The sequence below is a fragment of the Bufo bufo genome, chromosome 9 (genome assembly GCF_905171765.1).
Source record: "Bufo bufo chromosome 9, aBufBuf1.1, whole genome shotgun sequence".
Classification (NCBI taxonomy): domain Eukaryota; kingdom Metazoa; phylum Chordata; class Amphibia; order Anura; family Bufonidae; genus Bufo; species Bufo bufo.
Genome location: NC_053397.1, coordinates 54,927,662 through 54,954,385, shown reverse-complemented (window position 1 = coordinate 54,954,385; position 26,724 = coordinate 54,927,662). Strand labels below are relative to the sequence as shown.

General features: G+C 46.1%; 1 protein-coding gene across 2 annotated transcripts in view; it reads left to right on the top strand.

The window, feature by feature from the left end:
- Nucleotides 1-25,838, top strand: part of CDC7 (cell division cycle 7) — a 114,506-nt gene extending 88,668 nt beyond the window's left edge. For both annotated transcript variants that reach the window (XM_040407783.1, XM_040407782.1), the window contains exons 10-11: nucleotides 16,767-16,916; nucleotides 25,377-25,838. In XM_040407783.1, the coding sequence (XP_040263717.1) occupies nucleotides 16,767-16,916; nucleotides 25,377-25,762 (536 nt within the window). In that variant the 3' untranslated portion in view covers nucleotides 25,763-25,838. The remainder of the gene's footprint in view (nucleotides 1-16,766; nucleotides 16,917-25,376) is intronic.
- Nucleotides 25,839-26,724: the final 886 nt, after the last annotated feature.

Below are 26,724 nucleotides of genomic sequence, written 5' to 3'. Positions count from 1 at the left end.
TTCACGATTATTATTTTTTTGGTCACCATAATCCACCCCTCCAACCAAAAAAAGTGAATAACCGTGACCAAAATCTTGTATGCACCCCAAAAATGGTACCAATAAAAACTACAGTTCAGCCTGCAAAAAACTAACCCTCATACAGCTCTGTGGACGGAATGTTATGGCAGTCAGAAAATAACGATGCAATGAAGTTCGAATTTTTTTTTCAAAGGTTTTTATTTTTTAAAAGTAGTAAAAAAATTATTGTTTTGGGCCACAGAATAAGGACATCATGTACGGTAATTTTTAGCGCACAGTGAACGCCATAATATCAAAACCCCAAAAAACCCTGCCAAAATGTTTTTTTGTTTAACCGCACAAAAAAAATTCTCATTTCCCAAAACAAGACATGGTAAATTTAATGGTGGCATTAAAAAAAAAAACTTATTCCAAAAAAATAAATAAAATAAGCCCTCATATGTCTATATGAACAGAAAATGGGGAAGGAAAAAACAAAAAATGGGATCTGTACTTAAGGGATTATGGCACATCAACAGAGGGGAATAGGAGGATGCATCATCATCAAAGGATATTGTGAATAACTAGTCAGGTAGGAGGAAAACAAGAAAGGTGGAGTGTCCCAAATAGGGCTGCAGCTAACTATTATTCAAATAATCGATTAGTTGACGATAATTTCACCAAAATGACAAAAAAAAGGGGTTTATGTGATTTTATTAGAAAAATTATGTTCAAAGGCTATATTAAAACAAATTGTGAATGGCCCTGTTATGGGGACGGCGATCTGTGGATGGCCCTTTTATGGGGACGGCGATCTGTGGATGGCCCTTTTATGGGGACGGCGATCTGTGGATGGCCCTGTTATGGGGACGGCGATCTGTGGATGGCCCTGTTATGGGGACGGCGATCTGTGGATGGCCCTGTTATGGGGACGGCGATCTGTGGATGGCCCTGTTATGGGGACGGCGATCTGTGGATGGCCCTGTTATGGGGACGGCGATCTGTGGATGGCCCTGTTATGGGGACGGCGATCTGTGGATGGCCCTGTTATGGGGACGGCGATCTGTGGATGGCCCTGTTATGGGGACGGCGATCTGTGGATGGCCCTGTTATGGGGACGGCGATCTGTGGATGGCCCTGTTATGGGGACGGCGATCTGTGGATGGCCCTGTTATGGGGACGGCGATCTGTGGATGGCACTATAGCATCTTATGCTATATGTGTCATCCACAGATCTCCCCCATAGCAGTGCCATACACTGATCCCCCTCCCCATAACAGCCCCGGCCCCGCCACTAACAGCAGTATTCCTTAACCGGCAGTAACTTTTACTTTAAATCACTGCATCTTCTTTTACCTTACAATGAAGCTCCAGTAACAGGCAGAGCGGGAGGCGGCGTAACGTCACTTACTCACGTGACGCGCCTGCTCCACCTACTTTATGAATGAAGCTGATGGAGCATGCGCGTCATGTGAGTAAGTGACGTTACGCCTCTGCCCGCTCTGCCTGTTACTGAAGCTTCATTGTAAGGTAATAAAGATGCGGTGATCTAAAGTTCAAGGACCCGCAGGCATAGCGTCTGACCGCCCGCATAGCAACGAATCGGCCGATTATTCGATAACGGGATTCGTTGACAACGGATCCAGTTATTGAATATTATCGATGACGTCGATTAATCGTTGCAGCCCTAGTCCCAAATGCCAGGATAATGTATATGTAAAAGCAACAGAGATAATTTAAAGTAAGCAGAAGAGACACCAACAGGTGACCCATAGATTTGGCACCAAAAAGGTTGTCGTTCTTAATGTAAAAAAAAACAGACTAAACCGATCAGCAGGTGAGTATCGGGCATAGTCTTTTCTAAAGAAAACATTGAAAACATTTAGAAAGAAGAGCAAAAAAAAAACATTTAGAAAGAGCAAAAACGAGTTGAGCGAGTTTCCTGAGGATGTAAGTGTGCAAGCTGTGGGTAGTATGTTAGGCCGTGTTATATGGGTCGCATGAAGTAGTTCACATTGGATAGAAGATGATAGGAGAAAGACTGCTTCATTGTTTTTGTGAGGAGTGAGACAGCAGATTGGGTTAGCAATAGTACATTGCTTACATATGTCTAATATCATGGGGGGGAGGGGGGGGTTAACCCCTGAATGCTAGATCAGACATGCACATCATAAGTGTTGAGGGGTTGTATGGAGTGAGCTCACACACTGAGCTCACCCGATACATGGTGGGTACTGGCTATATAATACATCTGAAACTCGCCGGCAGTGACCAGGGTGAGTGATCATGGCCGTTTAACCCGTCAGGAGCCGCTGTCAATAGCAACTGCAGCATATGTGGGGTTTGACCCTGCTTTAAGCACTTCTGAAAATGCTGGCGTTTCCTTGCTGATTTTCTTTATCAGTTGCAATACGCTGCCCATGTCTGGGTTCAGTCTAAACTGTATATTCTATGACTGCGGAATCAGACTGAGGAAGATTTTGCAAGGATTACCATCTGGGATGCTATTGTGATTAAACGACCTGGTTATGTTTAGGCAATGAATAGTTAATTCTTTGTTATGGGTCTTTGGCAAAAATGGAAAGATGTGTCCAAGTAGACGTTGTGTGCAAGTCTTCTAAAATGCTTTAGGACCAGGCAGGCTGTGCCAGGAGGTCAATAGACAACTACAATTTATATGAAGGAGAATGTCCAAGATGATGGAAGAATAAGAATACCTTGGGTGCAGCAGGATGAAAGTAACAACCAACCTTCCCTAAGGCCCCTTTCACATGAGCGAGTTTTCCGTGCGGGTGCAATGCGTGACGTGAACGCATTGCACCCGCACTGAATCCTGACCCATTGATAATTGGTCTGTGCAGGTGAGCGTTGTTTTTCACGCATCACTGAAAAACAATTCTCCATAGAAGTGAATGGGGCTGCGTGAAAAACGCATTGCATCTGCACGCAAGTGTGGATGCAATGCGTTTTTCACTGATGGTTGCTAAGAGATGTTGTTTGTAAACCTTCAGTTTTTTTATCACGTGCGTGAAAAACGCATCAAAACCCATCGCACCCACGCAGAAAAACCTGAACGCAATTGCAGACATAACTGACTTATTTTGAGACCAAAATCATGCATTTTTAAGGCTACTTTCACACTTGCGTTCGGGGTTCCGCTTGTGAGCTCCGTTTGAAGGCTCTCACAAGCGTCCCCGAACGGATCCGTACAGCCCCAATGCATTCTGAGTGGATGCATATCCGCTCAGAATGCATCAGTTTGGCACCATTTGGCCTCCGTTCCGCTCAGCAGGCGGACACCCGAATGCAGCTTGCAGCGTTTTTGTGTCCGCCTGGCCGTGCGGAGCCAAACGGATCCGTCCAGACTTACAATGCAAGTCAATGGGGACGGATCCGTTTGACGTTGACACAATATGGTGCAATTTCAAACGGATCCGTCCCCCATTGACTTTCAATGTAAAGTCAGGAGTCCCCTATTAATATACCATCAGATCGGAGTTTTCTCCAATCCGATGGTATATTTTAACTTGAAGCGTCCCCATCACCATGGGAACGCCTCTATGTTAGAATATACCATCGGATTTGAGTTAGATTGTGAAACTCAGATCCGACAGTATATTCTAACACAGAGGCGTTCCCATGGTGATGGGGACGCTTCAAGTTAGAATATACTGAGAACTGTGTACGTGACTGCCCCCCCCCCTGTATTTAACTCGTTGGTGGCCAGTGCGGCTCCCTCCCTCCCCAGTATTAAATGTGACCAGTGTGGCCCCACTCCCTCTATATTCATTGGTGGCCAGTGCGGATTCCCAGTATTAAATCTGACCAGTGCGGCCTCCCGCATTATACTTACCTGCGAGCTGCGATGTCTGTGACCGGCCGGGGGCGCTCCTCCTACTGGTAAGTGACAGGTCTGTGCTATAAGCAATGCGCCGCACAGACCTTTCACTTACCAGTAGGAGGCGCTCCCGGCCGGTCAGACATCGCAGGTAAGTATAATGCTTCTATTTATTGCTAAGTAACCATGGCAGCCAAGACTGCAATAGCGTCTTGGCTGCCATGGTAACCGATCGGAGCCCCAGCGATTAAACTGGGACTCCGATCGGAACTCTCCGCTGCCACCAATGAGGGGGGGAGGGGGGGGGACGAGGGGAGGCCGCACTGGTCACATTTAATACTGGGAATCCGCACTGGCCACCAATGAATATAGAGGGAGGGGGGGCCGCACTGGTCACATTTAATACGAGGGAGGGAGGGGGGCCGCACTGGTCACATTTAATACGAGGGAGGGAGGGGGGCCGCACTGGTCACATTTAATACGAGGGAGGTAGGGGGGCCGCACTGGTCCCATTTAATACGAGGGAGGGAGGGGGGCCGCACTGGTCCCATTTAATACGGGGGAGGGAGGGGGGCCACACTGGTCACATTTAATACGGGGGAGGGAGGGGGGCCACACTGGTCACATTTAATACTGGGGAGGGAGGGGGTCCGCACTGGTCACATTTAATACAGGCGAGGTCTGCCCCCTCCTGCCTGGCAGCACCTGATCTTTTACAGGGGGCTATGATTCGCACAATAATTGTGCGGATCACAGCCCCCTGTAAGAGATCGGGTGCTGCCAGGCAGCAGGGGGCAGTCATGTACACAGTATATTCTAACTTGAAGCGTCCCCATCACCATGGGAACGCCTCTGTGTTAGAATATACTGTCGGATCTGAGTTTTCACAAAGTGAAAAATCAGATCTGTAAAAACCAGTTATGCAGACGGATCCGTTCTGAACGGATGCAAGCTTTTGCATTATAGGAGCGGATCTGTCTGTGCAGACACCAGACGGATCCGCTCCAAACGCAAGTGTGAAAGTAGCCTAACTGAACACATCCGATGAGTGTTGTTTATCACTGATCATCTTTATGTTCAGGAAAAATCGTGGCAGGTTCTGTATTGTACTTTTTTCACACAGCCCTGGTCCTCTAGGAGTGAATGAGGCTTGTGTGAAAAACGGAAGGCATCTGGATGAAATGTGTTTTTACTTGTAGATGTCAGGAGCCCAGGGGGCTGGATCTCACAGGCTTCTGTAGAAGGCAGCCCCAAAGCCTGTGGTAGGCATTTGGGCTCCCTTCACAACAATCGGGTCCCTATCGCCGCAGCGGTGGAACGGCGTTAGTCAGGAAGGGGTTTAAAAAGATACGTCGGATTGTAGTACAATAGACCCGTAAAATGCAGCAATGTTCATATCTGCCATCATTTATAATTAATACTGTATTTGCTCATAATTGCAAGCTGGGAAAAGCTGACATGCATAATTTTTAAACTGGCTGGAATAAATAATTTGCCATTTGGGCTCCTTATGGAAATGTTTTAACTCTTCATCTTGTTCCAAGAAAAAAAAATTGCTAACAACATAAAGCGCTTTGTCATAAAACACACAAGATTTACGTTGTGGTGTTCGATACACTGCCATGTGAATTGCTAATGATCTCAAAATGTTCAGCTCCTCTCTATCAATAATTGCTAGTCTGTCTTTGAATTATTATATGTACATCATGTGCCGCTGCAGTTTTTAGGGTTCATTTACACTTCGTAGTGAAGTTGCAGTTTTTGCTACAATTTTCTGACATCACAGCAAAAAGAATGCCGTTAGGTTCTACAGCTTTATTCTAAATCCCAAAAGTTTTTGATCATAAATAATATAGTTGGAATCTAATTTGGCAATTTATAAAAATTCTTTAGATTTGCTGCTTGAGAAACATTGAGCATTTCTATTAATCCCAAAAAAAAAAAAAATCTGGTTGCATGCACACTCGACAAACATGCTGCAGACTTGTGGATGAGATTTTTAAAATTTTACAGTATCACCCATGTAAGAAATATAATCCACATGATGCAAAGAAGAAAATCTTTCAGCAGAGTACCTAAAGAGGACCTATCGCCTCTCCTGACATGTCTGGGTTTCCCATATAAGGGCTCATGCACAAAAATGTGTGCCTCCCGTTTTGTGCATTAGGGGACTGCAAATTGCGATCCCCAATGTACAGGTACCATCCATGTAGCTGGCGCAGACGGATGCAGACCCATTCAACTTAAATGGCTCCGTGATCCATCCGCACCACAAAAAAATAGAACATGTGGTTTGTTTTTTGTGTGGAAATGTGGACAGAAAACCACCGAAGCACTCCGTAGTGCTTCCATGGGGTTCTGTTCTTCCATTTCGCACCTTCCGGATTGCAGACCCATTCCGTGATTGGGTGCACAAATGGCCAGTGCTCATATATTGCAGACCCACTGTTTGCGGCCCGCAATGCAGCCAACGACTGTTGTGTGCATGAGCCCTTAAAATCATTCTGTGGTGTCTTTTCTTGTAACACTATAGGCCAGATTTACTAATGTATCTTGCCTCATCATATAACCATCATAAACCTTCCTGAGACAAACCGCTAAAACAGTGCTTAAAAAAAAAAAAAAAAAAGGGGTCAAGGCTTAGTGGACTGCTGGCAGAGCTTTACAGGGAAGGGGCCCGGCCTAAGATGCACCAACCAATGGTTGATATAGATTCAGAGAAAAGTGTATATCTCTGAACCACATTTATACTCCAGCCTGAGCTCCTGTGATAAATCTAGTGCAGATCTACAGTCGTGGCCAAAAGTTTTGAGAATGACAAAAATATTGGAAAAGTTGCTGCTTAAGTTTTTATAATAGCAATTTGCATATACTCCAGAATGTTATGAAGAGTGATCAGATGAATTGCATAGTCCTTCTTTGCCATGAAAATTAACTTAATCCCAAGAAAAACCTTTCCACTGCATTTCATTGCTGTCATTAAAGGACCTGCTGAGATCATTTCAGTAATCGTCTTGTTAACTCAGGTGAGAATGTTGACGAGCACAAGGCTGGAGATCATTATGTCAGGCTGATTGGGTTAAAATGGCAGACTTGACATGTTAAAAGGAGGGTGATGCTTGAAATCATTGTTCTTCCATTGTTAACCATGGTGACCTGCAAAGAAACGCGTGCAGCCATCATTGCGTTGCATAAAAATGGCTTCACAGGCAAGGATATTGTGGCTACTAAGATTGCACCTCAATCAACAATTTATAGGATCATCAAGAACTTCAAGGAAAGAGGTTCAATTCTTGTTAAGAAGGCTTCAGGGCATCCAAGAAAGTCCAGCAAGCGCCAGGATTGTCTCCTAAAGAGGATTCAGCTGCGGGATCGGAGTGCTACCAGTGCAGAGCTTGCTCAGGAATGGCAGTAGGCAGGTGTGAGCGCATCTGCACGCACAGTGAGGCGAAGACTTTTGGAAGATGGCCTGGTGTCAAGAAGGGCAGAAAAGAAGCCACTTCTCTCCAAAAAAAACATCAGGGACAGATTGATCTTCTGCAGAAAGTATGGTGAATGGACTGCTGAGGACTGGGGCAAAGTCATATTCTCCGATGAAGCCTCTTTCCGATTGTTTGGAGCATCTGGAAAAAGGCTTGTCCGGAGAAGAAAAGGTGAGCGCTACCATCAGTCCTGTGTCATGCCAACAGTAAAGCATTCTGAGACCATTCATGTGTGGGGTTGCTTCTCATCCAAGGGAGTGGGCTCACTCACAATTTTGCCCAAAAACACAGCCATGAATAAAGAATGGTACCAAAACACCCTCCAACAGCAACTTCTTCCAACAATCCAACAACAGTTTGGTGAAGAACAATGCATTTTCCAGCACGATGGAGCACCGTGCCATAAGGCCAAAGTGATAACTAAGTGGCTCGGGGACCAAAACGTTGACATTTTGGGTCCATGGCCTGGAAACTCCCCAGATCTTAATCCCATTGAGAACTTGTGGTCAATCCTCAAGAGGTGGGTGGACAAACAAAAAACCACTAATTCTGACAAACTCCAAGAAGTGATTATGAAAGAATGGGTTGCTATCAGTCAGGAATTGGCCCAGAAGTTGGTTGAGAGCATGCCCAGTCAAATTGCAGAGGTCCTGAAAAAGAAGGGCCAACACTGCAAATACTGACTCTTTGCATAAATGTCATGTAATTGTCGATAAAAGCCTTTGAAACGTGTAAAGTGCGTGTAATTATATTTCACTACATCACAGAAACAACTGAAACAAAGATCTAAAAGCAGTTTAGCAGCAAACTTTGTGAAAACTAATATTTTTGTCATTCTCAAAACTTTTGGCCACGACTGTAGACAGCCTTTCCAACTCTTAGACCATCTGGGCCTATATTCTGTTCCTCAGTTGTTGCTACAAGAAGTTTTTAATCTACATCTGGGTGTTACCATTTGGAGGGGTTTCCCTACACCATCTGACTAGCAGCACTGATTGGACAATATCAAGGTATGTTCACACTGCACCAATATGCTGCGTACAAAATAGTGGGAGATTAGTAATCTGAGTTGTCTCCATGAGCAGTGCTTTTTTTAGAGGTGGAAACATTTGCAAAAACATCCACAAAAATGCTATTTTAGCATTTCTTACTGACTTTAATGGGGAACATAGCTTCAAAGTAGTAACATGCCACTTCGGAATCGGGCTGCAAATCAGTGGCGTAAATGGAAAAAACCACCATGTGCTTACGGTGGCGTTTTCCCCATCGAAGTGGCAAGCTGCTGTTGACGTTTTGATGGAGGTTTTCTGCGATGGAATCAGCAGCAGATTTTCAACCCCCATTTTGAACATAGCCTCAGAATATGCAGGGATACCCCCTGACAGAAAACGCCCAGTTGCAGATTCTTTTATAAGCTTCTAGTAGCAATAACTGAGGAATACAACAACATAGTTATATGCAAATTTCTCGCCCATATTTATTGGGGGACACAGCGACCGTGGGTATAGCTATGTCCTCTAGGAGGTGTTGACACTAGCAAAAGCTGTTAGCTCCTCCCCTGGCAGCTATACCCCCTCCAGCCTGGAGAGAGAGCTTCAGTTTTTTCTAGTGTCAATAGGAGGCAAGACCTCCCTGTTCTGCAGGGATCTCCTGAAGATTTTTTATTTTAGTTTATTTTTTTCCCTTCTTTTTCAGATGGGAAAACAGTGGACGCCTCGCCTCCCTGTTCTCCCGGGGTCGAGTTGCGCCAGTGCCGGTCACCCGCACTGCTGCCTCCCCCACAGAAGACAAGGTGGAGCAGGGCAGCCTCGCTCCCCTGCATCCCGCCAGCCAAGGGGTCACCTTGGCCGCCAAAGACCCTCCCGCCATACCAGACTCCTGCCACTCCGGTGCCAGCTGCTGAGGAGGTGACCCTGCTGGAGAAGGTGACCTTATGGGCCCACTTAGGGAGGGTGAAGAGAAGAGGAGGAAGATAAGGTGAGTACACGGGACTAGGTGAGTATGTTAACCCTCTCCCTCCCTTCCTATTTGGCAAGCACCGGGCTCTCTGCTTCCCCCTCCCTCCTTCCCCAGGCCAGACACCTGACTTCACTTATCCCTGGGGCAGTATCCCTAGCCCTGGACCTTTTGGTGGATTCCCTCCCCTCTGTGCCGACACAGTAAGTGCCCAGCATCGCCGGCGCTGGCAGAGTAGCGGCACTGATGTTTCCGCTTACTCTGTGGTTGTTACACGGGCACATAGGGGGTTAATGGCCCGTTCTCCGTCAGGCACAGCGGGCGGCCGAGCGCACCGCTGTGCTCTGTATTATTTGTTACCTCGCTACAGGAGGGGAGCAGAGGAGGTTCCCGCTCCCTAGCGCTATAATCCGCCCATCCAGGAAGCAGGCGCTAATCGCGCTGCTACAGTAGAGAACTGCCAGCACTTTGTCCGGGCGCCGTTAAATTTAGGCCCCGGCTTCATTTTGGGCCTACCCCTTCCTTCTTCCTCCGGCCGCGCGGCATCCACGACCGGAGAGCGCATTCAAATGTGACATACGTCCCGGGCGGTGCACTTCCCCCTCTGTGCCCCGCAGGCCTGACAGTACAGCGGAGCTGCATCCCGGGCGGCCGTGTCCAAAAGATTCGGGTCCTGCCCCATCAGGCCTCATCGCCGCTGGACTGCTCTGTCTGTGTCAGACTGGGCCCGTGTCCTAGTACGGACAGAGGAGGACCTCTCAGTTCCCAATCCACCCTCCAGGGTCGCTTGATTGGTATTCTCCACCTGCGTAATCCAATGGTGGATCTCCGGACCTTCCCAATCCACCCTCTGGGCCGTTTGGTTGATAGGCACCACCTGCGCAATTCTATGGTGGACCTCCGGACCTTCCCAATCACCCTCCGGGGTCGCTTGGTTGATAAACACTGCCTGTGCAATCCAATGGTGGACCTTCCCAATCACCCTCCAGGCCGTTTGGTTGATAGGCACCACATGCGCAATCCAATGGACCTTCCCAATCGCCCTCCGAGGTCATTGGGTGATATGGCACTACCTGTGCAATCCACTGGTGGACGTCTGGACCTTCCAAATCACCCTCCGGGGTAATTTGATGGATATATCTCTACCTGCGAAATCCACCGATGGACCTATGGACTTTTCCAATCGCCCTCCTGGGTCGTTTGGTTGATATTCTCCACCTGCGCAATTCACTGGTGGACGTCTGGACCTTCCCAATCACCCTCCGGGGTAATTTGGTTGATAAATCACTATCTGCGAAATCCATGCACACTCCAATGGGGGATCTCCAGACTTCCCAATCTCCCTCCGGGGTCGTTTGGTTGATAAAACACTGCCTATGCTATCCGGTGAGGGTACCTCTAGAGCAGGGCTGGCCAACCTGCGGCTCTCCAGCTGTTGCAAAACTACAACTCCCAGCATGCCAAGACAGCCTACAGCTATCAGCCTACAGCAGGGCATGGTGGGAATTGTAGTTTTACAACAGCTGGAGAGCCGCAGGTTGGCCAGCCCTGCTCTAGAAGTTCCCATTCCACCCCCGGGTAGTTTGGCTGATAACTCCCACCGGCGAGCCTGCGACTGCCATGGCAAGATTCTGAGAGGTAAGACTACACACAGCGGGCCAGAGCAGGATATTTTCCTCCTCTGTCACCTCCACACCCCCACCCTTCCTCCCTAGCATCAATGGCGTCCGAGGTAGACAGCAATACTTGTCGTATGCATTACCCCCTTCGTTAGACGGGGTATTTGCACTACTACTGGATGCAGTACTCCCTTGGATATTACCTCCCTCCATTGGGGTCTACCGCACTAGAACTTTTCAGTGCTGGCAGTAGGCGTTCCCCCTTTTATTTAGGTGGCGGAACTGCATTCCCACTGGGGACAGTACTATGTGATTAGCCTCTTCCATAGGTGGCGCTATGGCATTATCCCTGGTTCAGTGTTTGTCTGTCTTAACCCCTTACGTAGGTGGGGAATTGATACGGGACTCTCCGTCCTTTCCGTAAGAGGCGTATTCTCTCTACTTGGATTCGGTTCCTGCTAGATGCATTACTGCATTGCCACACTTCATGGTGGAGTACTTGGACCACGACTGAGTGCAGTGCTTGCCGTAAGCGTTTTCCCGTTTCTTGGTGGGATAAATGCAACATTGCCCCTTCCACAAGTGATCCACATCCGTGGGTAATGAGTACACATCTTGGATGTTGCACTACGCCACGGCTATAGGTGCCTTAGCTTCTTCTACAAGTGGAGCGCAGCGAGTATCGTTACACGCTGGTGCCCTTTATTCTTCCTCTATTGGTATTTCGGGGCCGCCAGTGGATACTGTGGCTGTTTCCACATTGTGTCCTTTTTCCTTCGGTTCCGTTTTGGGGCATGAATATGTCAACCTCTCTCCTCAGGGGGTTGCCCAGCGTCTCTCATTTGTCCTAGCGTCCCCCATCTCCATGGTCCTCCACTGTTCCAATGTGTCTTCAACAATATGTAGTGCGTACACCATGGCACGTAATATGGTGATTACGTCCCAGTAAGTCGAGTGTTACACTGACTCTCTATATTCTCTTTCCACTATTTCTGATGTGGGAAGTGGTTGTGCTTGCACTCTGGTTTAGCTTTGCAGCCTGTTCTCCTCCGCTGGTGCGGATTTTACGCTGGTACTAGCATTTGGGGTATTCCCTCAGGTAGGCGTTTTACCCTGACGCTGGCTTGGCGGTTCCTCCTGTTCAACGCCCTTCCCAGGTGGAGTGTTTAAGGTTAGCTCTCCTTCCCTGGGGCGGTATGATACCATGGCTTCTACCGGATTCCTCTACTCTGCCCCTTTGTGCTGGCTGGGCACGCTGCAGCTCCTACGGTACGGGGGTCCTGGAGTAACCATTACAGCTCTGGCTCCTCCTGCACGGCTCCTTCGTCAGGTGATGGACACTTCTAACGCTGAAATCGGTGGTGTACGCTGTATGGCCTCCTCCTTAGGCGGAGTATGGCACCACCGCTATCATCTGGTGACTACTTCTGTGTACTACCAGTCTCAGATGGGGAACGGGCTTCGCCCTGCCCTTTTTCCCTTCCTTTTGTTCCTTCTCTGGCTCAAGGTTCACGGCCACTCCGCAAATCTTGGTAGCTCCCACGTTACTACTTCCCCTCATCTACGTTGATGCAGGGTATTGGTTCTGTGGGTTTTTCTTCCAGTCTTGTTCCGGACCGACTGTTGGGCTGTGACGTTTTCCATATTCCTCCTTCTACAGGTGAATCCTACTTGTTGGTCCTGGGTGTACTACCCGTGTCTACAACTACCTCTCGAGACTTGACTAGTGACTGCCATGTCAGTCCAATGTAGTCATGCCTTTTCACTGCACATTCCGTGGCTAGACTAGGAGACTCACCACGCTAGGCTGAGCGGGGGTGCTGTCACGACTGTTGATGGAGTTTCGTTCCTGGACCGAAACACCCCTTCTATTCTTCCTCCTCGAGGCAGGAGTTTTTTTCTCTTATCTTGGTCTGGTAAAAATTTTCGTCGAGCAGTGTTGCTACGCCGTCAATACATGGTCGCTGACTGAACTCCACCGCCAGTGATTCTTATATCGTCTCTACTTTTACCTATCCAATGTGTTGATTCCTTGGCTTGCGGTTGGACATGCCTCATTCTGGCGTTCTTTTCTCTGTGGTTTATCAGCCAGCTTCTCAGTCTCCTCACAAGCCTCTTCGGCTCGGGGGACATTGGTGGACCACTTACCGTTTCCGTGGAGCGCTTCCCTTTAGCAGGGGTGGATCCTGCGGTCCTGGGTTTTTGGTTGGCCATTAGTTCCTTACTGGGTCAGGTTCGGCGCTGTATATCCTTTCCAGCGTCCTCTGACTCACCCGGGGCCCATAATACCTTCCTTCAGGGAATGGCACATATACGGTTCCTCCATACCGGCCTCCTTTACCGCCTTGGGATATGACCTTAGTCCTTTCAGCGCTCCGGGATTCTCCCCTTGAACCCTTGCGGGAGATGTCACTCCGACTCCTGTCCTGGAAGGTGGTTTTTTTCTTGTGGCTATCACATCCATCAGATGGGTGTCCGGGTTGGGGCGCTCTCTTGCAGAGAAGCTCCTGGTTCTGACAGGGATAAGCTGTTCCCAGGCCCGTTCATTCCTTCCTCCCGACGGTGGTCTCTGATTTCCATTTCGATTAAGAAACTGTCCTTCCATTACGGTGTCCCTTCCCTTCGCACCCTAGGGAAAGGGAGGTAGGTCATTTGGACGTTGTCAGGGCTCTGACGATTTATTTGCCAGCCGCCGGTTCCTTCCGGCGTACGGTCTCTCCTTTTTTGTCATTCCGGAGGGTCCTCGCAAGGCATTGGCGGCCTCCAGGGTGGCATTTGCACGTATGCATTTGCTTAAGCATACTGCACCCGGGGCAGGGTTCCACCAGAGCGGTGGGCGCTCTTGGCTCGGAGGATTCAAGGTTCGGCCGCGCAGTTGTGCAGGGCGGCTACTGTCCTCCTTACGCACATTCACTAAATTTTGCCAGGTGCATACTTATGCATCGGCGGGCGCCACCTTTGGGACACATGGTCTTGCAGGGGCGCTTGCTCCATGGGTCTGTGGTTTTCCCTCCCTGTGGACTGCTCTCGGACGTTCCACGGTCTCTGTGTCCCCCAATGAATATGGGCGAGAAAACGAGATTTTTGTAAAACTTACCAGTAAAATCTATTTCTTGCTCTTCATTGGGGGACACAGCACCCACCCAGTATTGTTGTTCAGCCACAGTTGTGGCTGTTGCTGGTTAGAACCCGGTTCGGTTCTTGGCATTGTTGCTGCTCCATGTTTTTTCGTTGGTTTACTTGCTTCTCCTACTGCTTCTCACAAACTGAAGCGCTCTCTCCAGGCTGGAGGGGGTATAGCTGCCAGGGGAGGAGCTAACAGCTTTATCTAGTGCCAACGCCTCCTAGAGGACATAGCTATACCCACGGTTGCTGTGTCCCCCAATGAAGAGCGAGAGAGATTTTACTGGTAAGTTTTACAAAATCTCGTTTTTTTTTTTATAGGAGATACTCCAGAATCATTGTGTAGGGTGAAACCTCAAAATCCACAGCAGAATTTTTTTGCCTCCAACCCTGAAGTTTTCTCCTCTCATTTATTGTATCACATTAATTTTGTTTCTTAGCTATTTAAGTTTTTGTCCTATAGGGGAAAATTTTTTTCAAGAAATGCTTCAATGCTAAGCATTAAGGTTTTGCTATTTAGTTTTAATTGCAGCATGCTGTGGGTTTGCATTTGTGTGCCACTAACTACAAAGTGATCCTATAACAATTTGCCAATTGACTTTAAAATTGTCCACTTTTAATGTTGTAGCAGAGCTGGCAGCTGCTCACTAATTGTTCAGGAGTGACAGCCAGGCCCCGCATAGAGGGCAGGGATGTTTTTTTTTTTTTTTACCATCCGTTTATGCATGGCTGTATACACTGCTGCTTCCTTCTCCTGTCCCATTGGCTATGTGATTGCTGGTGGAGAAAATTTAAAAAATAAGAAATACAAACAAAAAATAAAACCTCATGTATCAATTAAAAAAGGCACAAAAACAAAACTGAAAAAGTAAAAAGCACTACATCTGATTGTCAGCTATATATACATAAGCTAAGCAAATTTTAAGCAAAAAAAATTATATTTCCTCATTTCCCTGGTTCTCTTCTGGCCTTTGTTTACCTGCAGTAACAACAATCTGAGGTTTCCTCTAATATCTGTGCCTCTTCCCTGCTCTGCAACTATAGTGAATAAAAGTGCTGCCCTGAGTGATATGTCTGACTGCTGGGAGGCTCAGCAGCATGTTGTATGTGTAGGACTACAAGTCCCATTTGTTCAATGACATTGCTGGTATACCCAGAATCTTCCCACTACCTGTTCTTGTGCAATGCTCTGTAGAACTCCTCTAGTCTGTCGGCTGTGTGTCTGCAAAATGAGGAGGGAAGATCCTGAGCATTTGTCTCTTCACTGCCTGCACCTGCTCAGCAAAGCCTCCTGCCCCAGGTCTGTGCTGCTGATGGTAGAAGGGCTTAAACTTTACTGAAGAATCCAGATGGAGGGGAGACACAGGGCAGACAGCAGCAGTGCAGGGGGGCGTGTCCAGCACAGTGAAGTCTGGTGCACAGACACAGACCTGCTCCTCAGGCTTGGGCACAAAACATCATCCGAGCAGGGAGAGAAGCTGACATCACAAGTCATGTGACCATCAGTGAAATCTTAGAAAGTCGCCACTGCAGATGAGGTGAATTGTAAACCCCTTACATTTGATTAGTTAGAAACATACAAAGGAAAAAAACTTTGATTAGGAACCTTTTTTGCATTTACACCTATTATAATGTTGCCAGATTTTCCAGGAGTAATGTTAGTATAGTGCCACCAATTGTTTCTATTGAACTGCCTTTAACTATCCACCTTTTATCTGGGGTGGACACGCATGCTCAGTGTTGCTCCTTGGGTATGCGGAGGGGTTCCTGGTGTGGCGAGTGTGCTGGTTTTGAACTGCAGTGTCCTATCTATACGAGATTGAGATGGCTTTACTGTGTTTGCTTTTGCCTAGAATCTCTTCTAAAAAGCTCAAACACTGCATCTCCAGAAGCAGACAGCGCACACACCATGAATCCCTCTATTTACCTGAGGGAGGAGAGAAAGATAAGACTGAGCACGTGTGTCCACCCTGTCACATTACTTATGTAGACACAGGCTGTTCAGTAGAACTATAATATAATTCCTGGAACATCTGGCGATGAGTGTTATTTAAAAAAAAAAAAATTATAGACAAGTTTTTAACCTTAAGCAGTGTTTTTAGTGGGGCAACCCATTTAAGAGGACCTTTCACCAGAATAAAACCTCTAAACTGACTATACAGACGTGTAGAGCGGCGCCCAGGGATCCCCCTGCACTTACTGTTATCCCCGGGCGCCGCTCCGTTCGCCCGGTATAGCCTCCGGTATCTTCATAGCCTGGCTATGAGCTGAGCGCTGCGATTGGCCAGTGCTACAGCATAGAGAAAGAGACGCCGGCAGGTTCCCCTGGGTGGAGCCTAACTATGAAGATACCGGGCGAACAGAGCGGCGCCCGGGATAACAGTAAGTGCAGGGGATCCCTGGGCACCGCTCTACACGTCTGTATAGTTGGTTTAGATGCTTTATTCTGGTGAAAGGTCCCCTTAAGTAAAAAAAAAAAAAAAAAGGCCCTGACATTAGTAGCAAAAACACATGAAACACATTTTGCTTTTCTCTAAGAAAATCTTTGGAGAATTTTCAGAAGGGTAGGTGACTACTACATTTACTAAAAGAACATCACTTGTAAATAATCTTTCAGATACGCATCTGCCCTGTAGTTTAGGGAAATATTTTCCAACTGGGTCCGAACTGTAAGACTAACGTTTTCTGGCTCATTGATTGCAGTTGAGATGGATGGAGGTTAAAGCTTTTATATCAATCTAATTGCAGCTATCGACATGTGGTCTACAGGCATCATCTTTCTCTCCTTTCTCAGCGGAAGATATCATTTTTTCAATGCTGGTGATGATATGAATGCTCTGGCTCAAATCATGACAATTCGTGGATCACGAGAGACTGTTCAAGCTGCTAAACAGTTTGGTAAGGGTGTCCATTAAATGTCCTTTAATCCAATATTGGGTAATGTAAAAATTCAATCTTGAATTTTAGTAAATGAAGCAGAGGAACCCTGTTAGGAGACTTGTAGTAAATGTTGTGATAGTTTGTATATTGTATTAGTATTTTATTTTATTCCATCTGTACAAGTGTCTATTTCTTTTTTTTGTAACATAGTACATAATACATTTGTCCATCCATTTCGGCCTGTTATCCTGCAAGTTGATCCAGAGGAAGGCAAAAAAAAAAACTGAGGTAGAAGCCAATTTTCCCCACTTTAGGGGAATAAAAAATTCCTTCCAGACTCCAATCAGGCAATCGGAATAACTCCCTGGATCAACGACTCTCGAGTAGCCATAGCCTGTAATATTATTACACTCCAGAAGTACATCCAGGCCCCTTTTGAATTCCTTTATTGTACTCACCATCACCACCTCAGGCAGAGAGTTCCATAGTCTCACTGCTCTTACCGTAAAGAATCCTTTTCTATGTTTGTGTACAAACCTTCTTTCCTTCAGACGCAGAGGATGTCCCCTCGTCACAGTTACAGTCCTGGGGATAAATAGATGATGGGAGAGATCTCTGTACTGACCCCTGATATATTTATACATTGTAATTAGATCTCCCCTCAGTCGTCTTTTTTCTAAAGTGAATAACCCTAATTTTGATAATCATTCAGGGTCCTGTAGTTGCCCCATTCCAGTTATTACTTTAGTTACCCTCCTCTGGACCCTCTCCAGCTCTGCTATGTCTGCCTTGTTCACAGGTGCCCAGAACTGTACACAGTACTCCATGTGTCGTCTGACTAATGATTTGTAAAGTGGTAGGACTATGTTCTAATCACGGGCATCTATGCCCCTTTTGATGCAACCCATTATCTTATTGGCCTTGGCAGCAGCTGCCTGACACTGGTTTTTGCAGCTTAGTTTGCTGTTTATTAAAATTCTTAGATCCTTTTCCATGTCAGTGTTACCGAGTGTTTTACCATTTAGTATGTACGGGTGACTTGCATTATTCCTTCCCATGTGCATAACCTTACATTTGTCAGTGTTAAACCTCATCTGCCACTTATCTGCCCAAGCCTCCAATCTATACAGATCCCTCTGTAGTAGTATACTGTCCTCTTCAGTGTTAAATACTTTACAGAGTTTAGTGTCATCTGCGAAAATTTATATTTTACTATGCAAGCCTTCTACAAGATAATTAATAAATATATTGAAGAGAATAGGGCCCAATACTGACCCCTGAGGTACTCCACTAGTGACAGTGACCCAATCTGAGTGTGTACCACTAATAACCACCCTCTGTTTTCTATCACTGAGCCAGTTACTTACCCACATACAGACGTTTTCTCCTAGTCCAAGCATTCTCATTTTATATACTAACCTTTTATGTGGTACAGTGTCAAATGCTCACTTCAGCAAATGGCATTTATCATGTAGAGAAAGTGAATACAAGGCACTTACTAATGTATTGTGATTGTCTGTATTGCCTACTTTGCTGGCTTGGTCATTTTTCTATCAAATTATACACCGTTCATATCCAGGGGTTACAACTAGAGATGAGTGAATTAAATATGTTGAAATTCGTTCACTCTTTGTTTACTGGTAAAAGGTGAATTCCGTTATGGATTCCGTTACCACGGACCATAACGCATTTCTATGACGGAATACCTTTAGAGGCATTCCTTCATAATAGAAGTCTATGGGCTGCAAAACGGATCCTTCCCGTTTCCGTTATGCAGGGGAGTCGTCCTGCATAACGGAAACGGGACGAATCCGTTTTGCAGCCCATAGACTTCTATTATGACGGAATGCCTCTAAAGGCATTCCGTCATAAAATTGCATTTTGGTCCGTGGTAACGGAATCCATAACGCAATTCACCTTTTACCAGTAAACGAAGTGTGAACGAATTTCATAACCTTAAATTCGCTCATCTCTAGTTACAACCATCCTGCAATCCAGCAGCCGTGGTCGTGCTTGCACACTATAAATTATTATTTTTTTAAAAGCGCCAGCCTCTCTGCTGGCTGGGACTGCAGGAGTGCGCATAGGCTGACTCTTTTTCTTATAGTATGTAAGCACAGCCACCACTGCTGAATTGCAGGGTGATCATAACCCCTGGGTACGAGCCGTGTTTAATATAATGGAAAAATGAATCAAGCCAGCAAAGGAAGCAATATGAACAATCACAATACATTATGAGTGCCTTGTATTAACTTTCTCTACATGATAAATTGCCATTTGCTGAAGTAAGCACCTCCTTTAATCTCCAAACAGTTCTTCCAAGTGTTCCGGCATCAGGGGGAGGGTTTTTATATCTCTGGATTGGTAGCGGACATTCCAAGCTTTCAAAACAATTCCAGAACCACAGCATTATTTTCACTACATTGGAAGATATCGCTGTTAGAAATGCAGCTGAAAGTGAAAAGTAAATGCAGATTTTTCCCTACGCCTCCGCAACGGCAGTAAACATGGAGATTATCCCGCCTTCTCCAGGACAGGGAAACAGCTTTGTGGATCAGCCCATATCAGGGCCCCCCCCCCCTCTTACCTCTCCAGTTGTTTTCCCTGTTCCCTCAGAAGGTCAGGACTTGCGGATGGATCAGTCACGCGCCAGCCTTTTCGTTTGTTTATCCCGGCTCTGGCCGGAGGGCTGAGGCAGGGGATAGGGTCGCGGAACTCTACAAAAAGTTCCTCCTTCCCTGAGGTTTAAGGCCCACGTTGCTGGCCACCCCGGGCCTTTTGGACCCGTCTCCAGTGCGGACCGGCCCTGTTCTCTGCGAGCCGGGGGAGCGTTCCTGGGCCTGGGAGCGCTCCCCCACCATTTCCCCTATGCGCGCGCGCAGGCAGTTGAATTCTATGTGACGTCGGGAGGCCGGCGCGTGACGCGAGGGGGGGGGGGGGGCGAGCTATAATGTCGTCATCCAGTGGGAACCAGGAAGTAAAAGAGCGCGGCTGCCGGCGTTTCCAATGCAGCTCCTGCGCTCTTCCTGAGAAAGATGTCCCAGCAACGCTGAACGATTCGCCCAGGCGGCCCACAGATTCCTCCAGGCCCTCTAGCCCGGTAAGCCTCCTCCCATTACTAAATAACAGGGTGCCTTATCCTGTATGGGGTCTCCTTGGTGGTGGTTCTTTACCCTTCTCTTTTAGAGACTAAGGATTAAAACTTTCCTCTCCAATTTTGTGTCTCTCAGGGTAAGAATCCTCAAAAAGATCCACCTTTGAAGAAAAAATGCGTTATGTGCAAGAAATCGCTGTCTGGTACATACAAGAAATCATTGTGCCAAAGTGTGTGTGACAAGGTTGTGTCAGAGGAGACCCCATCTTTAATTGAAAGTCTGAAAACCATATCAGAGAAGAAGTGGGTGCAGCTGTAGAAGCTAAGTTATCTACATTGTCTCCTAGACCATCTACCTCAGGAGCCATAGTCTCTAATGTGCAGGACTCTGACCTGGATGAAGGTGAAATTTCCTCTGGGTCTGACCTCTGATATTTCAGATCAAGCAGGCGGTAAACCTCTCTGTTCAGTTGAGGAGACGGATTCCCTACTGAAAACCATTAGGGCTACAATAACCTGGAAGAGCCCAGAGAACCCCTTTCAGTACAGGACCAATTGTTTGCTGGATTAGGGGACAAGAAAAAAAGAGTTTTTCCCGTCCACCCTAACATCCGAGCATTAATACACTCAGAATGGAGAGACCCTGAGAAAAAACAATCCGCCTCTAAGTGGTTAAAGAGAAAATACCCTTTCGCGGAAGAAGATTCTGTGGCCTGGGATAAGACCCCTAAAGTAGATGCACCAGTAGCAAGAATCTCCAAAAAAAACTGCCCTTCCATTTGAAGACCTCGGCCTTATTAAAGATCCGAGGGACTAAAGATGTGAAACCTCCTTAAAAAGATGTGGGAATCCTCTACGGCCACTCTAAGACCAGGGATCTCTGCAACTTATACGGCGAGAACCCTGGGCCTTTGGTTGGGACAGTTGGAGGAACATCTAGAGTCAGCACTCCACGAGAAGACATCCTAGCTTCTATACCTATGCTAAAACAGGCCGCTAATTTTATGGCAGACAGTGTCAGCAGACATAGTAAAGCTTTCAGCCAGATCTGCTGCCCTCTCTAACTCTGCTAGAAGAGCAGTATGGTTACGCACCTGGTCCGGTGACACAGCCTCCAAAAACAAGCTGTGCACTCTGCCATGTGAGGGAGATAGGGTGTTCGGTACGGCCTTGGACGACATTCTAGAGAAAGCTTCAGATAGAAAAAAGGGCTTTCCTACAGAATCAAAAATTTTCAACAAAGGCGGTCTTTCGGTCCCAGAAGCGGGGTAGGCCGAACCAAAAAAAGAAGGGACACTAGACCAGCCTGGCAGTCCAATAGGGGTAAAGGCAGAGGGTTCCTGTTTAACCCTGACAATCGCCCACACCTCTACTCAATGACTCCAAAAGCGTAGTGGGAGGAAGACTGTCCCAATTCTATCCTGCCTGGGTAAATATCCAGGCCTCTCCATGGGTTCTGTCAGTCATAAAAAACGGGTACAGTCTAGAGTTAAAAACCTGCCCACCAGACAGATATATGGAGAACCCTCGTCCGGGGGAGATAAGCCGGCAAACTATGGATATTCAGTTGAGACTTCTGCTGGAGAAGGGGCCATCATCCCAGTCCCAAAGCAGGAACAGGGGAAAGGGTTTTACTCCCCAATCTTCTTGATAAAGAAACCAAACGGATCGTTCAGATTAATAATAAACCTGAAGATGTTAAACAAATACATCATATACAAAAAGTTCAAGATGGAAACCATAAAGACAGTCATCAGCCTGATCCCAAAAAGCGGCGCCATGGTAACATTAGATTTGGCAGATGCCTACTACCATATACCCATCAGAAAGGAGGATCAGAAATTTCTGAGACTGGCAACATGGTTCAAGGGAGAGCTGTGCCACTTCCAGTTCCGGGTACTTCCGTTTGGTCTCAGCTCAGCCCCAAGGCTTTTCACAAAGGTCATAACAGAAGTATTCAAGTTCTTTCACCTAAAGGAAATTCTATTTTTTCCGTATTTAGACGATTTCCTGATAGCAGCCCTATCATCGTATCGGTTACTCCTGCAGCTCCAGACAATCCGGACCACACTTACCAGCCTGGGGTGGATAATCAATACGGAAAAATCCTGTCTCATACCCTCAACCCAGATAAACTTTCTAGGAGTACTGTTGGACTCGGAGAAAATGATCTCTTTTCTTCCTCTGCAGAAACAAGATTTCCTGATCACAACAGTGAGAAGATTTCTGAGACAGAGCTTGGTCTCTTTCAGAGAGATGATGGTCATCCTGGGTCTAATGACATCCACTATCCCTTCAGTAAAGTGGGCACAGTTCCACTCAAGGACCCTCCAATTATTTCTCTTAAGGACCTGGGACAAAAAACAGACATCCTTAAACAAGAAGGTAAAAATCCCTCAGGCGGTAAAGACATCCTTGAATTGGTGGGCAGATCGGGAAAATCTTTTGAAAGGAGTACCCTGGAGACCATCAGACCAGGTAGTTATTACTACAGACGCCAGCCAACAAGGATGGGGAGCCCACATGGAAGAGAAACTAGCTCAAGGCCAGTGGGGTCCTTGTTCTGAAAAAAGCCTCCTCCAACAAAAGAGAATTGTCCGCGGTTTGGGAAGCCCTGAAAACATTTGCACCCTCCCTCCTGCAGAGGAATGTAAAGATCCTGTCGGACAACTCTACAACAGTGGCGTACCTGAACAAACAGGGCGGCACAAGAAGCCTATCGCTAGCCTGGTGGTGAGAAAAATCTTCAGTTGGGCAGAAAAGAATATTCAGTCCCTTTCAGCAGCCCCATGTGAGAGGAAAAGAGAATCAGGTGGCGGACTTCCTCAGCCGGGACCAGCTAAACGCAGGAGAGTGGATGCTAAACCCTCAGGTATTCAAGCAGATCTGTTCCAGGTGGGAACGCCGAAGATCGGCCTGTTCGCCAGAAGAAAAAACAAGCAGGTTCCGAATTTCTACTCTCTGGCAGTAGAAGATCAACCCTTAAAGGTGGATGCGCTCTCGGTACCCTGGCCACCAGTCCTGTTATATGCATTCCCACCATTCTCCCTCATACAGCGGGTCATAGCAAAGATTTTGGAAGAAAGAGTACGAATCATCCTGATCACTCCATTTTGGCCCCGCAGATCATGGTTTCCGATCCTGAAGATTCTAGCAGGAGAAGAATTCTGGATCCTCCCTCCTCGCCCAGACCTTCTACTTCAGGGTCCGGTTTCTCATCCTCAAGTCACCCAACTCCGTCTGACGGCCTGGAGGCTGAAAGAAACATCCTGAGGAAAAAAGGTTTCTCTGGGAAAGTGATCTCCACCTTACTTCTTAGTAGGAAACCGGTCACCTCGAAAATATATCTAAGGGCCTGGAAATCCTTTCTACTCTTCGGGGAGGATAAATACGACCCGTCAGGAGAACCTCAGATGTCCCTCATACTGGACTTTCTCTAAGCAGGGTTGGATAAAGGCCTCGCAGTAAGTACACTAAAAGTTCAGATAGCAGCCTTGAGTGTATTTATGGACTGTAAACTGGCTAACATGGAAATAATAAAAAGGTTTTTTTAAAGGCGGGCGGCCGTCAGGATTCGCCCTAGGTTAAGATCCCTAGTGCCTCCTTGGGACTTAAACTTGGTACTGTCCAAGCTTATGTACCCTCCATTTGAGCCAATTACAGATATACCCTTAAGAATTCTTACTCTTAAGACATCATTCCTGCTAGCCATCACTACGGCCAGAAGAGTAGGCGAAATACAAGCCTTTTCTATCCTGCCTCCATACCTTTCCATTTCAGACGACAGGATGACGCTAAAACGTGCTCCAGAATTCCTTCCGAAAGTAGTCTCTAAATTTCACTGCCAACAGGAAATTATCCTTCCCTCCTTTTTGTTCTCAGGCAAAGAACGAAAAAGAGAGACTTTTTCATAACCTGGACGTCAGGAGATGTGTCCTCCAATACTTGGAAGCCACTAAGGAGATTAGGAAGACTAATCAACTTCTAATTCATTACCTGGGCATGTTGAAGGGAAAAGCTGCCAGCAAGACTTCAATATCAAGATGGATCAAGTCCTGTATCTATCTAGCCTACCAGACAGAAGGTGTTCCTCCTCCACCGTTTCTCAAAGCTCACTCTACCAGGGCCCTAGCCACATCCTGGGCCGAGGGTGCTTCAGCTTCCTTAGAGGACATCTGCCGTGCAGCCACATGGTCCAATCCATGTACATTTTTTAGACATTACAAATTAGATGTTTCTGCAAATAGGGATTTAGCCTTTGGGCGGAGGGTCCTATCTGCAGTTGTCCCACCCTAGGCTGTTATCCTATGTTACTTTCTCCATGTTTACTGCCGTTGTGGAGGCGTAGGGAAAAGACTTACATTACTCTTACCGGTAATCGTTTTTTCCCTTTAGCCTCCACAACGGCAGGAGGAATTCCCCCCCCCCCCCCCCAAAAAAATAAATAAAATAAAATCTACTATATATAGATATACATTATTTAATACGTATAAATACTTATATGTGTATATTCTATTGATGAAATATATATGTTCTTCTAAGTTAGAGCAGACTGGCTCTGATGTTTGTTACTTTTGTTCTTTATTAAACCTTCCTTGCATTTATCTCTGAGTACTAGGTTACTAACTGGAGAGGTAAGAGGGAGGGGGCCTTATATGGGCTGATCCACAAAGCTGTTTTCCTGTCCCTGAAAAGGTGGGATAATCTCTATGATTACTGCCGTTGTGGAGGCTAAAGGGAAAAAACAATTACCGGTAAGAGTAATGTAAGTCTTTTTCCATGATAATTCCCAACTCAATTTCTAACTGTGATATCTCCTGCTGATGTTGTGCTAATGCTGTGATTCTGGTTTTGAAAGCTTTGACAGTCAGCTTTCAAACAAGACTAGACAGATTTCTCTAGCTGCTACCAATCCAAACAGTCACCTCTCCCCGTAGGATCCCAGCTCTATATTGTGCAGGTAAGATTTATTTTAATTTTTTTGTAACCCAAAACGTACACACCCCTAACAATAAAAAAAAAAAAGGTTTGCACATTTCACACATCACACCCCAATAAAATAAAAATGGCCTGTCCATCCCAAAGAGTATACTCTGCTGAAGAGGCATACGTAAAGAGGATTCTACATTTCTCTACTCTTCTACTAATCATCATCATCCAGTGATGAGGGACCCAATATCCTGAGGATAGGTCATCAATAAAAAAATAAATTTAGACAACTCCTTTAAATTAGGGAATCAAAATGTAGCAATAGACACGGAATACATTTGTCAGATTATATGAATTGTCAATGAGGACTAAAGGTACTTAAAGGGAGAAATTGCCATATGGTAAATGTGCAGAATTTTTGACTTTACAGCTGACCATTCCTCATTTTTCTTTAGGTAAAACTGTTCTTTGTAGCAAAGAACTTCCTGCAAAAGATTTAAGGGCTTTATGTGAAGGACTGAGACAGGTGTGCATAGCCACTACATGCGGGGCTGAATCCGATGTCCAAAAACAGAGAGCTGCGTTACAAATGAGAATGATAGAAAATCAAGATGGATGGTTTGTAGAAGAGACTTGTGCAACGCCACCCGCCAATGCCAGTAAGGGATTTCTCTACGCTTCTTCTGACGGCATGGAGTCTGGACCTCTTCATATGAATGGCTGGGACAGCGTGCCAGATGAGGCTTACCACCTACTAGATAGACTGCTGGATATGAATCCTGCTACACGGATCACAGCAGAAGAGACTTTGTCACATCCACTCTTTAAAGACCTCTTCTGATTGGTCTCTGCTTTCTATGTATATTTTAGTATATTTATGATTTGTGTTTTATAATAAATTATTATAATAAACATTGGAGCCCGTTTTACTATAACGGTCTTGTTTGATTTGTAAAGATGCAAAGCTTTAGGAAAGGAGGGGTCCAATCAAGGAAACTTTACACAAATAATCTCCGAGAGGCAAATATTTTTCGAGCCCTGTCAGAGAAATGTTCTTACTGCGTCTTTGTTATCACTCAGTCCGTAAACAGTTTTAGGGGCAAAAGAAGATTGCAGTGTAAACCGGTGGTGAGAATCCAGTCTAAGATGCTTACAGCTCCGCAATTCTTAGAAAGTTTCCTTATAAGGTGATATTATAGAGAAATGGCTGTTTTTATCTGCAATACGGATAAAGAATGATTAGTGTAGTATAATCAAACTTGTTCAGCTTGATTTTCTTTCTTTTTCGAGAGTCCGTAATGTTAATCATGTACTTTTTCTGGCACAGGCTGCAAGAGAAAAATGATTGCAGATGTTGGAGTATTGATTGCATAAGAAGTTGAAACCCACAAAACCCAGGGGCCCAGATCTTGGTCATTTCTGCTGTTTATGTAATTTCAGCACAGCACGTCACAGAAGTGTTATTTGTCTAAAGGAACGGAGTCCAAACTTGGCAGTCGCGAGACTCTGCTGGTGCCTACTGATGTATTGTTTCCTTGAACACCGCAAGCTTGTGCAGCCTGTGGTTTTGTAAAATTCCACTTTTATTGTATTCTACTATCTTTCAGGTACTGTGTCCTGTTTTGCCCACTTTGTCTTTTTCATACACTAGCAATAATGATCTTATTTAGAATCATTTTTTTTATTGCATATAATTGGTAGCAGAGTTTGAGACTTGCAGAAACAGCTGTATAGTTGGTGGTTTACTTACCTTTTCTGGTAGGAGGCAGAATGTGATGATGTGTACATTGTGTTCAGCTACCC